This window comes from Heterodontus francisci, chromosome 36 (assembly GCF_036365525.1).
Source record: "Heterodontus francisci isolate sHetFra1 chromosome 36, sHetFra1.hap1, whole genome shotgun sequence".
Classification (NCBI taxonomy): domain Eukaryota; kingdom Metazoa; phylum Chordata; class Chondrichthyes; order Heterodontiformes; family Heterodontidae; genus Heterodontus; species Heterodontus francisci.
In genome coordinates, this window is record NC_090406.1 from 43,135,057 (window position 1) to 43,152,529 (window position 17,473).

Genomic DNA, 17,473 nt, shown 5'->3' on the forward strand with positions numbered 1-17,473 from the left:
AGGATACAGCATGATATAGATCGGTTGGAGACTTGAGCGGAGAAATGGCAGATGGAGTTTAATCCGGACAAATATGTGAGGTAATGCATTTTGGAAGGTCTAATACAGGTGGAAATTATACAGTAAATGGCAGAACCTTTAGAAGTATTGACAGAGAGATCTGGGCATACAGATCCACAGATCACTACAAGTGGCAACGCAGGTGGATAAGGAAGTCAAGAAGGCATACGGCATGCTTGCCTTCATCAGTCGGGGCATAGAGTATAAAAATTGCCAAGTCATGCTGCAGCTGGACAGAACCTTAATTAGGCCACACTTGGGAACATTGCGTACAATTCTGGTCGCCACACTACCAGAAGGATGTGGAGGCTTTGGAGAGGGTACAGAAGAGGTTTACCAGGATGTTGCCTGGTCTGGAGGGTATTAGCTACGAGAAGAGGTTGGATAAACTCGGATTGTTTTCACTGGAACGCCGGAGGTGGAGGGGCAACATGATAGAGGTTTACAAAGTTATGATTGGCATGGACAGAGTGGATAGTCAGAAGCTTTTTCCCAGGGTGCAAGAGTCAGTTACTCGGGGACATAGGTTTAAGGTGCTAGGGGCAAAGTTTAGAGGGGATGTGCGAGGCAAGTTCTTTACACAGAGGGTGGTGAGTGCCTGGAACTTGCTGCTGGGGGAGGTGGTGGAAGCAGGTACGATAGCGACGTTTAAGAGGCATCTTGACAAATATTGATTAGGATGGGAATAGAGAGATACGGACCCCGGAAGTGCAGAAGGTTTTAGTTTAGACAAGCATCATGATCGGCACAGGCTTGGAGGGCCGAATGGCCTGTTCCTGTGCTGTTCTTCGTTCTGTAATCTATTTGTGTGCATGAGATTCTCGTGTGAATGAACGTGTAGCGTATTTGTTTTAGAATTTTTAAATCTGGTTTAGCTTGTTGAGTATAATAAACTTACCTCGTTTAAACTCAAGAAAACCTGTCCGATTACCTTTACTGTGATCGCGAAAGAAGCAAACAGGTAAAACACTCAGTGGAGATGGCAAGCACAGCCACTATTTAAAAAGGAATAAACCCTATTGCGGTCAAACAAGAGGGAACCCAAAAACCCCCTCCGCTCCTGGCCGTAACACTGGAAATAGTAAGGTATGCCAAAATAACATGGAAATAGAGCAGCTGGAAGACATTTTGGTCCTCCTCCAACTGATAAAATGATATGGTAATGGAAGAAGCAAGAGGAAGAACCAAAGAAAATAGAAAAGAACAAGCACACTTTTTGTGGGCATGCTGCAAAATGGCCCCAACTGGAAGTGGTGAAAAGTTGGAAAATAGATCACATGAAAAATGGAAATTCTGTACCTACTAAAATGATTGTATGTGAAGAACTATAGCAGTAGCAACTAGCATTACTGCTTTTTGTCAGGACATCTTGGCGTCACAGATTTATGAAAAGGCATGGGCTAAGCATGCATACTGGAACCAGGATAGCACAGAAGATGCCAGCTGGACTTGAAGCAAAGATCTTTGAATTTTACAGTTGCATGATTAACGCAAGCAATAAAATGTGTTTTGAACTGGACAGATAAGCAATATACAAGAAGTTCCCCTAACGTTTGATGTTCCAGTGAACAAGACTGTCTACAGTAAAGGTGCTAAAACAATTCCAATAAAAACTTCTGGCCACAAGAGGACCCACTCTACTGTCTTTTTCATGTGTTGACCTGGCATCAAAAAATTGCCGCTGTTACTGATCTTTAAGAAAAACTGTACCAAAGGTTGAAATTCCACATGGAATTTTTGTTCATTTCATCCTAAGGGATGGATAAATGAAGGAGGGATGAAATAGTGGCTGGAGAAAGTGTGGCTGAAGCGTCCAGGTGGCCTTCTGAAAAAAACAGCCCTATTAGTGAGACCAATTCTGGGCACATATAACGGAGGCCATGAAAAGGAGGGTTACGGAACTGAAAATGTAGCTAGCAGTGATTCCAGGTGGTCCTACTAGCAATTACCGCCCTTGGATGTTTTGATAATCAAGCCATTTAAAGTATTCACGTGAGGAGTGGACGGAATGGATGGAGGCTCCAAATCACGACTTGACACCAACAGTGCAAATGAAGCAATCCACCATTTCACAGGTGTGCAAGTGGGTAAGAAATTTGCAGCAATTAGTGAAAAACAATACAATTGTGAAGTCATTCAAAAAATGTGGTATCAGCAATGCCCTAGATGGCAGTGAAGCTGATGTACTACTTGAAGTGACAGTTTACATATCAGTGATGAATGACAGCAGTGATGAGGGCTTATTGGGCCTCTACAATTAGTAAAACTGCATGCTGCATTGCTGTTTTTGTTCTATAATGGTAAATGTAAATATTAAACACCTAAAAGGAAATTGGATGGCCACTTGAAGGAAATAGACTTGCAGGGCTGCGGGGATCGAGGGGGGAGTGGGACTGACTGAATAGCTCCGTGAAGAGCCGGAATGGACTCGATGGGCCAAATGGCTTCCTTCTGTGCCGTAAATGACCCTATATGCATTGAAATTTTTTTCCTGAATATTTCCTTTTAAAATCCTGGTGCATCTTATGGTCCGGCAAATACAGTAGTCTCAAACTAGATGTAACCAAAAGGACTCTATCCTTCAGCAATTTTTTTTAATGCTTAGAGGCTGTCACTCAGAGCACAAGCTCCCAAAAACCAAACACTTCTAAATTTAAGTTTTGATTTGAGGTGGTTTAATCGGACCATCTTTTAAAAAAGGTTTAGCATTTCATGAAGTACAATTGTATTGCAAATGATGTGAAACACCCGAGAGCCAGTCTCACCATTGCTTTTAGTTCAGTTGGGAGAAAGAACGCTGAACTAACTCCCAATATTATACTGTAAATCTGATATTGCTTCACACCAGCCCAAAAGTGGCAGCATGAATATAGACCAATAGGAATTGCTAGATAAAAGACGACCACACAGCATCTAGTTGGCCTTCTACCATCCTAGTTGTCGCACACTGTAATGATAATAGTGTTGATTAATCATAGAAATTAATCTCTTAATTCATCTGCAACAAACCCATACAGGAGGTGGGGAAATCCCAATGGTGGAGACCTTTGGAAACCACGGATGGAATCTCGAGTGCTGCAACGTTCCAAACAGCAGGACCAGAAGTTGTCATCACTTCTGCTCCCGCCGCAAATCCTGTTTCCCACGCGATTTTGTATTTAAATTAGCCATGCGGTGATGGGCACATGGAATCACGTGGTAGGGACAGTCTTTCATTTGTGGAACCCGTTGTCACTGCCCCAAGCAGCATGATCAGCCCAAATGTAAAACATTCAGTGCTTGCAGCCTCAAGGAGCAGCAGCCTTCCTTTCATGCAAGTATCTTCAGAATAACTTAGTTGAAGCTTTCACTTAAATCAAAATGTTTTTGCCTCCTTTATTTTGTGAAACTCACCAACTTCACATCATTTATTTTCCCTACAGCCAAAGTGAATCAAATAGCAGCCAGCAGGCATCGCCCACCCCACGGTTCAGCAATGCCTCCCTGCAGGTTCTCCTCCAGGCCATCAGGGAAAGGTGGGAGGTTCTCTTCCCTGCAGATGGGAGTCTGAAGACCCTCCCTCCTCACCAAGACTGCCTGGATGGAGGCAGTGGAGGTGGTGTTGAATCGTGGGGCAACTCTTAAAACATGGGTGCAGTGCAGCAAGCGAATCAACAACTTGCTCAGATCAGCCAGGGTAAGTGGTCCTGGTGAGGCTACTCCATTGATTTCTTCCATGGCTAGGTATCTTTAAGGCAGAGGTTACGCAAGGAATGCAGTCAAATGCTTGAGCAGTCTTGGTGCCATTTACTAAATGATGACGATTGGCATTGTTTACGTGATTGGATGCATTGTGCGAAAGCCAATGCAGAATGAGTGACGTTGATGCATCTTTTGCCATGTCATTAAATCTGCACTGTCTGTTGCAGGAGAAACCAAGCCACAACTAGCACGAACGTGCCAAGATGAGAGGTGGGGTCCCTGACATCAGGCTACTGACCACGGCTGAGGAGGAGGACGCCTCAGATTGAGAGAGAGGAGGGAGGCAGGGCAAGCGGAGATGGTGAGGCAGGAGCCAAAAGGCTCTTGCAGCCATATCTGGAAACTAAAGGAAATTGTGTGAACTCATGTGAGGCACATGCTTAAAGTGCTTCTGTTTGTGACTCCACTACACTTGAGTAGCAGAATGCCACCTGGCCCAAGAACCTCCTCTGGGGAGCAAGAAGTTGCCGATGCCCCAGAGGGTGCATTATCACCTGCCTCTTATTCCACCTCCGCCAGCGCAGTTACACACACAGCCTGCGAGGGGTTTAATATTTGAATCTAGGTCACAAGCTGGTATGCAAGACACAGACACATCCCAGCAGCTGAGGGAGCATGTGCCAGCTGGGTCCCCCAACAATCAGAGGACTGCTGGAGACCAGGCCCTTGCTCAGCCGTAAGCCCGTGATGATCCAATGTTTGTTGCTGTGAGAAGTCTGCTGGATGTGCAGCCATGTGGAAAATATGTCTGAGATGACTGAGGTCATGTGTGGCTTAGCACCTGCCATGGAGGAGCCCATGCAAGCCATGACAACTGCCATGTCCCAGGCATTTGAGCGTATGGCTTCCTCAGTAGAGAGCCTGGCGAGCTCTGTGGCAAGTCTGGTTGAACACTATGTGATCCAACCTGCACTCCATCGCTGTTGCCATGGTCTCCACGCAGCAGAGTCTAAGCAAGAGGGGGATGAGGAACCTGGACCTCCGTCCAGGTGCTGCTTCTCTTCAGGGCAACAGGCAGGTGTCATCGTGCACACAGATAGAGGAGGAGCTCATGCCAGCTGCCCCAAGGCCTTCCTCTCAGGATACCCCCAGGGAAAGCAGCATCTATCTTCCCCACCATCCCTCCCTTCCCACCCCCGACATCGACCTCCTTACCTCTGGCAGGTGAGCACGGGGGTGGGGGAGGGTGGGGTGGGGGGGGATACTCAAGCACCATAGCTGCACACCCCCAGCAGGATGGAGCCATCAAGGCCCGGTCTTCCAGATGATGCCCGCCACGGTCATCCACAGCAATGGGGCAGAGCACTGAGCAGACTGCCTCCACCTCAGCTGCTAATGTCGGGGTAGCACCTAGATGTAGTAGCAGGAAAAGGAAATTGAAAGAGTTTTGAGTACGAAGGTGGCAGAAATGTTAATGAATGGAAAGATTTATCAAAACTTTTTTTTTTATTTCTTGCAAAATTTGATCCACATTCAGTAATATTTTTCTTGGTTATCGATGGATACAAAGAAGTTTTTGGAGACCTATGGCAGGAATGCAATGATGCTTGCAAAATATCTCAGGAAATGTCCAGTGTCCATATCTCATTGAAATTTTAGTCTTCAATCTTCAATGATAGCCGCTTTCCTATTGATTAGTAACTTTTTCCAATACTGTCATGCTTTACTTGGTTTTCTACTGTCATAACTTACTGTTGATGTGTAGTTACATTCATTGTAGCCCATGGATGATTTCAACTGCCAATCACATGAAAATGAAGTGTTGCTGCACTAAGATTGCAGAGATGAATAAGACCTCATGCAAAAGTGAATTTAAATGGGGAATTGTTATGTTTCTCCTCCCAATGTTCCTTGATTATGTGGCTTATTGGCTGAAACATGCATATATTAGGTTCTCCTGGATGTCCCTTGCATGTCACTCCATTGTTCTCATACCGGCATCGTTGGCACTGCTGTCCTTCTCCTCACCCTCTTCATAGTCATCCTCATCTGAGGAGGACTGGTGTTCCTCCTGTTTCTCCGCCTGCAGAATGCTGCCATGTCTAATTGAAAGTACGTGCAAGGCACAGCAGACAACGCTTATTCATAACACCCTCTGTGGTGCGTACTGAACAGCCCCTCCGGACTGGTCAAGGCAACGGAATCGCATTTTCAGCATGCTAATGGCTTGTTCAATGATGGCTCTGGTAGACACGTGAGTGACATTGTATCTCTCTTCAGCAGCGCTTTGGGAATGACATACTGGTGTCAACCACGTACAAAAAGGGTAACCCTCGTCACCCAGAATCCATCCTTCGGCTGGTTCCCCGAAAACTGCTAGCAGCTGGGAATTCCTCAAAATGTAAGAATCATGACAGCTCTTTGGTAAACAAGCAGGATTCTTCTCCTGTGGTCACAAACCAGTTGCACATTTAAAGAGTGGAAGCCTTTGCAATTAACAAACACAGAAGGCTGGTTCCGGGGGCTCTGAAGGTGACATGAGTACAGGTTGATCACTAGGGAAGCCTGCGATGGCGCCGAAGACCTTGTCGCCTGGCTGTCCTTGTCTACAAAGAAGTAGATGAAATCACTGGCACGTCTATAAAAGGGCATTGCACTCTTTGATGCACCTGTGGGTTACAGATTGCGAGATGCCATATATGTTGCCCATTGATTCCTGGTAGCAAAGAAATTGAGTGCAATAGTAACCTTGAGGGTAAGTGGCATGGGGCTCCCAACAAAAACAAGCAGCTGCAGGTAATGCTGAAGGATTGTACACATTTCTGTCACCATTGAAAGTCACATCCTCAGGTTTCTCTGGAATTTCCTCACTGACAGAGGGCAATGTGTCCTTGTCCTGAGGATATGACATGCCAACGCTCGTCTCCGATAATGCCTTTCCTAGATGGCTTCATTCTCAGCAGCCTAACCCTCTTGTGCTGCCTGCTGCTCCTGGTGAGGCATCATCCTTTGATCGCCTCAGTCTCTCCCTCTACAATTGATCACATGTTAGAGCACAAATTGTGTACAAAACTCATGTCTTTGCAGCTTTTCAATTGTTGAGTGTTGTCAAACCGTCCTTTGTCTGCCATTCAGAAGAACCATGAAAGTCATGTGCAGATCACTGCTATGTGCCTCACATTTACATGCAGCAGGGGACCCCACCCACCATCATTTGTCTCCTCTTAATCAACTTGCATTCCTTGATTGGACATGTGGTTTGCATTCTTGTTCCAGAAAATGTTGCATCTGTGATACCAGGCAAGTTTGCCCACCTTCCAGCCTGCACCAAGACCCTTGACTCACCCAGCTTAACCTTCACCCATTCCCCTGTTACCATAGAACCTCCCCCATTACTGTGGGCCAGCTCATCATCGACATATACATGCCACCCCTCCGCCCTGTCCTTACTCCAGTCACCTTCCAACTGCCAACTCTCTTCCTTGAGCCTCCAAGAATCCACCTTGATAGAGTTACAGATTCCCACCCTCTGATGACCTTGAATACCCAATACTAAGTCTAGACCTTCCCCCCCCCCACCATATACAATTGCCCCGTGACTGTGACCGTACCTTCCAACAGCCAGTATCCTGATGTGCACGCATAGCACTCCGATGATGACAGTGATCCTCTCTCCTTTTAAGCCTCTCATGACCATCAATTTTCTGACAGGAAGATATCAACTCACCACCCCCTGCAACCGCATACAGCCAGCCTCATCATCAAAATCAGCCACTACACAACTTGAACACTGTCCTCCTCCCTTCCCTGCTTCTCCATGCACCCGCAATTTCACTCTGCACCCCCCTCCCCCCAACTACCCATCCCTGCTCCTCCATGCAACCGAGACCCCATCTTTGCCCTCACCCACCACCTCCTCTCTTCCCCCCCCCCACCAACTACTCTCCACTGCTCCTCCATGTAGCCCCCGCCCATGCCATCCCGAGATGATTCACCCTTGCTGGTGCCGAGCCTGGAGGCAAACATCTATTCCAATGCTGCCGTTAGTTTAGTGGCTGAGTGAAAGAGAGAAGAGCACAGTCCTGAAACTCAACTGCACAAATCTGGCTATTGCAAGCCATGTTGAAACATTCATGAACCGGGTGGCACGGGCATATTGTTTGCCGTTCAATTAATCTAGTAGGTAGAACTAAATCCTAACTATGCGCAGGGTAATGAGTATTGATAGCATGTAAATGAATGCAAAGTTGCAATTCCCCCACTGTGCTAGGGGAACCCCAGAACGCTACAAATCTGATGACATAATTCCTCTAAAATATTCCAACATCAGGAATCCAAGAAAACTACTGCCTAACTATAATCACTCCACACGCCACCAAATCCGCCACGGCGGACTGCATAAAACTACCCCCCCGCACCCCCCCCATAGGTCTAAAGCCACCCATTATCCGTCGTTACTCATATATGGCATTCCAAAATGTTATTTTCTGAATGAAATCTCATTTGTACATGAATCAATCACTACTAACTGCTTTCACCCTCTCCCTTGGGATCCTGCTCCATAGATTAACCACTCACTCACTGAAATTATGCAGATTAATTTTGAATTTGCCCCATTTCAAATTGTTCTGGTTCTATGTTCTGACAAGGTGAAATAGCTTGTTACAGTCTCCATTACCTAGTTCCTTTAGAATCCTAAAAACAGCAATCACATCACCTCTCAAGCTTCTCTTTTCCTGTGAGAACATGCCCATTTTACATAATTGCTCCTCATAATTCAATCCCCCCATCCCCTTAAGCATAGATTGTATGATTAGTTCATACTTATTCCTAAATTGGCCAGAATTGGCCTTTATAGCCACTCCAGGCGCTGCTTCACAAACCACTGACCACCTCCAGGCGCGTATCCATTGTCTCTCGAGATAAGGAGGCCCAAAAGAATTTCTAAAATATTTCAGTATCTTCCAAATCACTCAGACCTGATCAATTATGCTTCTTTAAAATTTAGCTGTTTTTTCATTAAGAAATTATATTCTTCAAGTTATTCAACATGCACCAAAAATTCAATGTTACTACAAAATTTACTGGTCTCTTAGATACTTTATATTTAAATATCACATTCAGTAAATTAAAATACATGTCTGAAAATCTATTATTTCCAGTGTTGAGATACCTTTAGAGCAAAAAGATGCTGCCAGTATCTGCACAAGAGGAATTCCACTGATTGCTGTGCCTAGGATTATATTTAAAATATTTCACATTACATTGTAACTCAAAGCTGATGTGTTTCTCTAAATTCTCATATTGCTTACCTTAACTGTATTTGGATTGACTGCACACCATTCTTTGAACATCTTGAAGAGAAGAAATAAAACTAGATTTCAATGTTTTATAGGAAAAGCAAAAACATAATTGGGCATCTGTTTCTATGTTAAAAAAAATTATGCAGGTCTATAAATGCACGGACCATTCCAAAGAAGTAAAACGCACAGGCTTTGGTCTTGTGCGAGGTCAGTGAGCTTTATTGTAAAATATTCATATTTCTAGTTGGCAGTAGCTCCCAGTTTATATATTTTCCCTGTACACAATAGAAACTACAGTTTAAGGAATGATGCCAAGAAACAAAAGTGATGCATGCTTGCACACCTCCAAATTTGCCATTAAAGAGCAACATTTGAAAGGAAGACATGTACAGTCTAAGCCAAAGAATTGGAGCTGGTGATGTACCCACTCATCAGGTCAGAGAATACTCAGACTAGTTGAAAGATATAAAATCGTAGAAAATGCAGCATAGGAGGAGGCCTGTGCCAAAAAGGCAAATAGATTTAAATAGGACTTGGAAAAAAGGGCTAACTACAGCTCTACTTGCAAAAAAGTTGCATCATACTGTACCCATAATTCAGAACTTGTGTCTCCAAAAACATAAAAGTTAGAGCTTGTCAAAAGAAATTAAGAATGCTAACTTTTTGGGTTTGATTTTAAGATTTGATTGAATGCTAGATTATAAAAGTGTCACTGAAAGGAAGGCTGGCGCTGAGAAGTCACATCCAGTAGCTCAACATCATCTCAAGGAAACCCTTAAGTGATTCTGCAGATTAAGAAAAAGGACATAAGAGATCGCTGACCTTTTCTCCTCACACTTTTTCTGGCAATTTCCAACACCCCTCAAATATGTTAACTCCCTGTAGATATAATTCCAGACACTGGCTACAGTTGAAACCTTGTCCAAGTCGGCATGCTCCCCATGAGTTTGGAAATAAATAATCAACTGCAGGAAGTGTTACAGCTGGCTATCATATGGACATTTTCCCCCACCAAAGTCAGGGATACTGCAGCCAAATACAACAAAGCTACCGCAACCCTGACAGAAATAAGCTAACTCAGCATACAATGGAACACTGGCAGGACCACATGTTGAATATGCAGCTATGCCCAAATACTTCCCCCGCGCCCCCCCCCCCCCCCACCCCCATCAGACACATAGGGAAGTGGAGCAGCTTCTGGACAGTTTGCTCCAGACCTCAGTCACACTTCGTGGAGAAGCACAGGATCAGAACAGTATTGGCGTGACCAATCGTGCACAGAGTAAGGGGAATCCAGGCGAGATAGAGAACGGGAATCTGCAGAAACTGATCCTACCAAACAGGTACGATTTACTTACTTGCTGTGAGGACAAGGACTGTCATAAACACAGCCAGAATACGGACTATGGAACATTGGTTCAGGAGACCCATTCAAGCCCTCTTTATACAAATGCACAGAATGTAATAAACAAATTAAATTCAACTTGGATGGTATGACATGGTAGCCATTACTGAGACAGGACTGCAAAAACGGTCAGGACTGGGAACTGAATACCTGGTTATAAAGTCTACAGGAAGAATAGAGAACATGGTTGGGGGGGGGGGGAAAGAAAGAAGAGTAGCAATGGTGATTAAGGATGAAACTACTATGCCAAGAGATGATATAACAAGAGGTCAAAAGGCAGTGAAGACTTTATGGGTAGAATTAAGAAATAGAAAAGGATTTAAACTATCGTGGGAGTTGTGTACAGGCCTCCCAAGCAGAAGTGGCCGAATGTATTAATGCAGAGATTACACAAATGTAGTAAAGGCAGAACGGTTTTAATGGGGGATATTAACTTCCATATAGATTGGAATAAGCAGATGCGATCATGTCAGAAAGATATAATGAATTTCTCGAGTATATTCAGGACAGTTTTCTGCAAGACTATGTTCTATGCAGGTTATCCAACATCCAGCATGCAGGCCAGGATCTGGCCCACCAAAGGTTTCCATCCAAGGGTTAAATTACAAGGAAAGATTACATAAAATAGGGTGTACTCTCTGGAATTTAGAAGATTAAAGGGTGATTTTATTGAAGTTTTCAAAATATTATGGGGAACTGACAGGGTGGATAGAAACTATTTATGCTGGTTAGGGAACACAGCATAAAAATTAGAGCCAGGCCTTTCAGGAGTGACGTTAGGAAATACTTTTACTTGCAAAGGGTAGTAGAAGTCTAGAACTCTTCCACTAATGCAGTTGATGCTGGGTCAAATGTTAGATTTAAAATCTGAGATTGATAAATACTTTTGGTTAACAGAAATCTCTATGAATATGGGGCAAAGGCAGGTATATGAAGTTAGGTCACAGGCCAGCCATGATCTCACTAAATGACGGAACAGGTTTGAGGGGTTTAAGTGACCTAGTCCTTTTCCTACGCATGCTGGCTATCTGCAGGTTCCCTCCTTTATCCAATTAATGAAGTCACCCTTACGCCACAGATCGTCATTTCGCCAGAGGAGATGCTGCTGCTTTCAAGTGGTCAGATTTATACTCAGTTGTGAGTCTGAGGACAGCAGAGGAAAAAAATGGAAAGAATATTTGTAGAACCTCCCCCCACCACCCTTCTATGAAATCAAAAGGCTAACTTTTCAAATAAGAACAATTTCTACCAGAATATTTACTTTAAAAAAAAAATCCGCTAGCACACTAATGAAAACATTGAATAAGTATACTATCGTGCTAAAAATCCCCCACAATTTTCTACTTACCCAGAGATAATCTGCTCTCTCTGTTTATCAGTTAACACAAAACTGAACTGATTCTCTTGAATCCTCTCACTGTTGGTTGGGACTAAAGAAAAAAATTGCCAATAATTAAAATTATTTCATACTACAACCAAACCTAACAAATGCAGTATGCCTGGAGAGAATAATGAATCTCTCTTTACTATGAGCATTTAGACACTTGACTAGGGTTGAGACAAGAGTGAATTGTATTAGTTCACCAATTTATCACTGAAATGCTGAATTTCCCCACATTTATCCAGGGAACACAAGAGTCTGCAAAGCTTGTAGTGTAGGAGGAATTTCATACTTAGAAAGATTACAATGTTTTAGGCATAAGTTATTAAAATGTTCCCAACCCTTAAAGTGGATGAGTAATTAGGACTTAAATTATATAACTTCCCTGAAAAAAAGCTGAGAAATAGAATGAATGCTATAATTAATTGACAAGTGCATCATGTTTGTACATAACTTCTTGCAATCAGATATCGATACCATTAAAGCTTTACTAAACCAGATCGATTCATAAGAGATGCCAAACTGGTGCAGCTACAACACAGGACGTTTATGCTAAACAGCAGAAGCAGCATGCAATAGATAAAGCTATGGCATCAGATCTAAGCTCTGCAGTCCTGCCACATCCAGTCATGAATGGTGAAAGACAATTAAACAATTAACCGGAGGAGGGGACCCCACAAATATTCCCATTCTCAATAATGGGGGAGCCCAGCACATCAGTTCAAAAGGCAAGGCTAAAACATTTGAACCATATTCAGCCAGAAGTGCCGAGTCGATGACCAATCTCTGCCTCCTCCTAGAGGTCCCCGAATTCACAGACGCCAGTCTTCAGCCAATTTGATTCACTCCGCGTGATAAAGAAATGGCTGAAGACACCGGATAAAGCAAAGGTCACGGGGCGTTGACAACATCCCAGCAGTAGTACTGAAGACTTGTGCTCCAGACTAGCTGCACCCTAGCCACGTTGTTCCAGTACAGCGACAACACTGGCAATCGGACAATGTGGAATATTGCCCAGGTGCATCCAGTCCACAAGAAGCAGGACAAATCCAATCCAGCCAATTACCACCCCATCAGTCTATTCTCAATCATCAGCAAAGTGATGGAAGGTATCACTGACAGTGCTAACATGCGGTACTTATTCAGCAATAACCTGCTTACCAATTCTCAGTTTGGGTTCTGCCAGGGGCACTCAACTCCAGACCTCATTTCGCTATTGGTTAAAACATCCTCAGGAGTTTATCAGAGTAATGCCCTAGCCTAACCATCTTCAGCCTGCATGCAGCAAGACCTGGACAACATTCAGGCTTGGGCTGATATGTGGCAAGTAACATTTGTGGTCCTTGCCTGATACTAGTGGCCATCTCCAACAATGGCAATGACTAAGAGATAATATAACCACTCCCCTTGAGATTCAATGGCATTACCATCACTGAATCCCCATCAACAACATCCTGGAGGCTACCTTTGATCAGAAATTTAACTGGACCAGCTACGCAAGTACAGTGGCTGCAAGAATGGGACCACCACCTTTTCAAAGGCAATTAGGGATGGACAATAAATGCTGGCCTAGCCAGCGACGCTCACATCCCATGAACAAATAAGAGGTCTGAGGCTGGGAATTCTGTGGTGCCTTTTGACTCGCTAAAGCCTGCCCACCATCTAGAAAGCACAAGTCAGGAGTCGGATAGGAAAACTCTCCACGTGCATGGACGAATGCAGCTCCAACAATGCTCAAGAAACTCGACACCCCATCCACCAGCTTAAACATTCACTCCTTCCACCATCGGCACAGTGGCAGCAAGATGCACTGCAGCAATTCGCCAAGGCTCCTTCAACAGTATCATCCAAACCCGCAACCGCTTATCACCTAGAAGGGCAGCAGACGCATGGGAACACCATCACCATTAAGTTCCCCTCCAAGCCACATGGCATCCTGACTTGGAACTATATCAACGTTCCTTCATTGTTGCTGGGTGAAAAATCTGGAACCCCCTTCCTAACACTCACAATATGGGTGTACCTATTCCACATGGACTGCAGCAGTTCAAAAGGATGCCTCACTACCACTTTCCCAAGGGCAATTAGGAATGGGAAACAAATACTGGCCTTGCCAGCAATGCTCACATCATATGAACGAAAAAAAAAATCTCCAAACACATCTTCATCTCCCTTCTGCTTTCAGAATTCTGAAGAATCGATCCCTCTGTGACAGCATCGTCCGCTCTTCAATCACCCCCAACATCCCCTTCCCATGCAAGCGCCAGAGATGCAGCACCTTCCATTTTACCTCCTCCCTTCTCACTGTCTAAAGCCCCAAACACTCCTTCAAAGTGAAAATGATTTAAGTATTTTTCCTCCTATTTAGTATACTATATGTCACTGTTCGTGATATGGAAGACCCAACACAGATTGAGTGATCACTTTGCGGAATACCTCTGTTCAGTTCACACGCATGACCCCAAGCTTCCAATTACTTGCCATTTTAATTCTCCACCCCATTCCCACTCTGACCTTTGTCCTCAGCCTCCTACAGTGTTCCAATGAAGCTCAAGGCAACCTCAACTAACACCTATACACCATAGCATACAAGGCTAAGGACCATGTGCTGGAAAATGGGATTAGAATAGATAGGTGCTTGATGGCCTGCACAGACACAATGGGCCAAAGGGCCTGTTTCTGTGCTCTATAACTCTAAGGCTCTACCTCATCTTGCAATAATAAGTTTTACAGCTTTCCAGACTCAACATTGAGTTCAACAATTTCCAATCACAACCTCTGCCCCAATGTTTTTCCCTTTTTAGACACCAACTGTTGATGATTCTGCTTTTCCCATTTATACATCCTCTAGATCATCTTGTCTCTTTATTTTCCCTTTTACCATCTCCTTTTGCCTTGTACTATCATCTCATTATTTAATCTCTCCTACTTCCACTCTATCACAGACTTCCCTTTTGTTTTCTCCAACTAGTGACCCTCCCTCCCCCTTTCCCTCCTTCTGTACTTGCTTTAAAGTTTTTTCCAGTTCTGTTGAAAGGTCAACGATCTGAAACTTTTAAGATAAACTATCACTTAGAAAGGCATGGATTATTCAAGGATAGTCAGCATGCATGTTAAGGAAAGGTTGCGTCTAACTTGATTGAATCTTTTGAGGAAGGAACAAGGATTGATGAGGGTAGTGTAGTTGATGTGGTTTACATGGATTTTAGCAAGGCTTTTGACAAGGTCCCACATTAGCAGCCTGGTTAAAAAAAAAAATCACAAGGGATTCAGAGGAATGTAGCAAGCTAGATACAAAATTAGCTCAGTGGCAGGAAACAAAAGGTAATTGTTGACAGGTTTTGTGACTGGAAGGCTGTTTCCAGTGGTGTTCCACAGGGCTCAGTACTACATCTCCTGCCTTTTCTGGTATATATTAATGATTTGGAAGTAAATGTAGGGGGAATAATCAAGAAGTTTTCAGGCAACACAAAAATTGGCAGTGTGGTTGATAGTGAGGAGGATAGCTGTAAACCGCAGGAAGATAACAATGTACTGGTCAGGTGGGCAGAAAAGTCGCAAATGGAATTTAGCTCAGAAGTGTGAGGTGATGCATTTAGGGACATCAAACAAGGCAAAGGAATACACAATTAATAGGAGGATACTGAGAGATGTAAAGGAAGTGACGGACCTTCAGGTTTATGTCCACAGATCCATGAAGGTAGCAGGACAGGTTGAGAAGGTGGTTAAGGCAGCATATGGAATCCTTTCCTTTACTAGCTGAGGCATAGAATATAAAAGCGTAGGGAGGTTATGCTGGAACTGTAGAAAACACTAGTTAGGCCACAACTTCAGTACTGTGCGTATTTCTGGTCACCTCATTACAGAAAGGATATAATCGTACTAGAGAGGGTATAGAGGAGATTTACGAGGGTGTTGCCAGGACTCGAAAATTGCAGCTATGAGGAAAGATTGGATAGGCTGGGGTTGTTCTTCTTGGAACAGAGGAGGTTGAGGGGAGATTTGATTAAGATGTACAAAATTGTGCAGAGCCTGGATAAAGTGGATGGGAAGGGGCTATTTACCTTAGCGGTGGGGTCAGTGACGAGGGGGCATACATTTAAAGTGATTAGCAGAAGGATTAGAGGGGAGGTGAGGAATTTTCTTTTCACCCAGAGGGTAGTGGGGGTCTGGAACTCATTGCCTGAAAGGGTGGTAGAGGCAGAAAACCTCATCTCATTTAAAAGGTGCCCGGATGTGCACCTGAAGTGCTGCAACCTGCAGGGCTACGGACCAAATGCAGGAAGGTGGGAATAGGCTTTTTTTTCTGGCCAGGGCAGACACTATAGGCCAAGTGGCCTCTTTCTGTGCCATAAACGTTCTACAATTCTATAAATCAGGGTAAATCTGAATATGCTCACCATTCGTAAATTAATTGAAGGCATGACCATACCAAACCTAGACAACCTTACTCCTGATATCATATTGCTTTCTACCCAGAACCAATGTAGGCTAATGATGAGTGTCATATTACAGTACATTATAAAGCACTGTATAAACAGCTTATATCGTGCGCATTTTAGGTTTTCAAATAACAGATACAACAAATTCTACACCACTATTTACTGTTTACTTTATTCAGACACCTAGGAGGGAGTAACCTGCAGGAGACTGTTTGAAATGGGGCTAAGGGAGGAGAGCAGGGTGCCAACTGAAGACCCTGGTTGCAGTGTCCTCTATCACACCAACTTAGCTATAATGCGCTCAGTGGTCAAATAATTTGCAACTACCTGTACTCGCATAAATAGCAAATATTGGCTGCATAATTCTGGTAGGAGCCACCGCCTTCAGAAAGGAGGAAAAAAGAGAAAATACACAATTTCACACTATTTTAATTGAAGGAAAACCTTCACTAAAATCATTGATTTTGAAAATAATAGTCATATTTCATCTATTTATCCCAAGCACTCAAAGGATAGTGGATGCTTTTGCACAGCCCTGTTCATAAACTAATAAAGGTATCAATCCTACCTAGATCTGTAGGTTTCATCAGATCATCTAGTATTTCGTAGAAAGGCAATTTTGTGAATCTCACTTTGGATTTTGCAACATCTTTTCCTGTGTGACAAATTGGAACCGAAGTTCTGGCATTCAGGGCTGCTTCTGACGAATGCAACGGAAATGTTGGAGCAGGCAGAAGTTGCTGACACTGTGCATTTGTGGACCTCGTACTGTAGCGAAGGGCATGTAAGTCTTGGATCTTCTTTAAAATCTCCGAGGAGCAGTTGGTCCTTACCAGCTGTAATGCGCGCGAAACCAATTCATGTTTCAGCCCATTTTTGTTGCGTCCTGCAAACCCCAAGAGTACCTGAAGTTCAGATACCCTAAATCCCAGGATCATATTCTTTTTGGAGGGGTGGGGGAGAGAAATAAACAAAGACCATTAACACAATTAAGGCATTTCAGTCATTAGCACATTGACATTACGCAGAAATGTACAAAGCTGTCTTATATGCAGATCTTACTTGAAAGTGCATACAGTAGTTCTTCACGTCAAATTGAGAGTAACACTACTTCACTGATGTGTTGTATAACAATCCTCTTTCCAGATAAATATGGAAAGACAAAAATCTATAATTGTATGCTTCGTGTGCAGTTTGAGTA

At 43.7% G+C, this 17,473-nt stretch overlaps 1 protein-coding gene across 4 annotated transcripts in view; it reads right to left on the bottom strand.

Annotated features, from left to right (window-relative positions):
* The window catches only part of LOC137351782 (E3 SUMO-protein ligase PIAS4-like), a 132,335-nt gene that overhangs the window by 67,243 nt on the left and 47,619 nt on the right, over positions 1–17,473 (bottom strand). For all 4 annotated transcript variants that reach the window (XR_010969570.1, XM_068016606.1, XM_068016604.1 and 1 more), the window contains 3 exons: positions 16,841–17,213; positions 11,798–11,879; positions 9,054–9,095 (listed from right to left, as the gene is read on the bottom strand). Coding sequence is in view for 3 of the 4 variants with exons in the window: in XM_068016606.1 (XP_067872707.1) it covers positions 9,054–9,095; positions 11,798–11,879; positions 16,841–17,213 (497 nt within the window). In the remaining variant the exon portion in view is untranslated. The remainder of the gene's footprint in view (positions 1–9,053; positions 9,096–11,797; positions 11,880–16,840; positions 17,214–17,473) is intronic.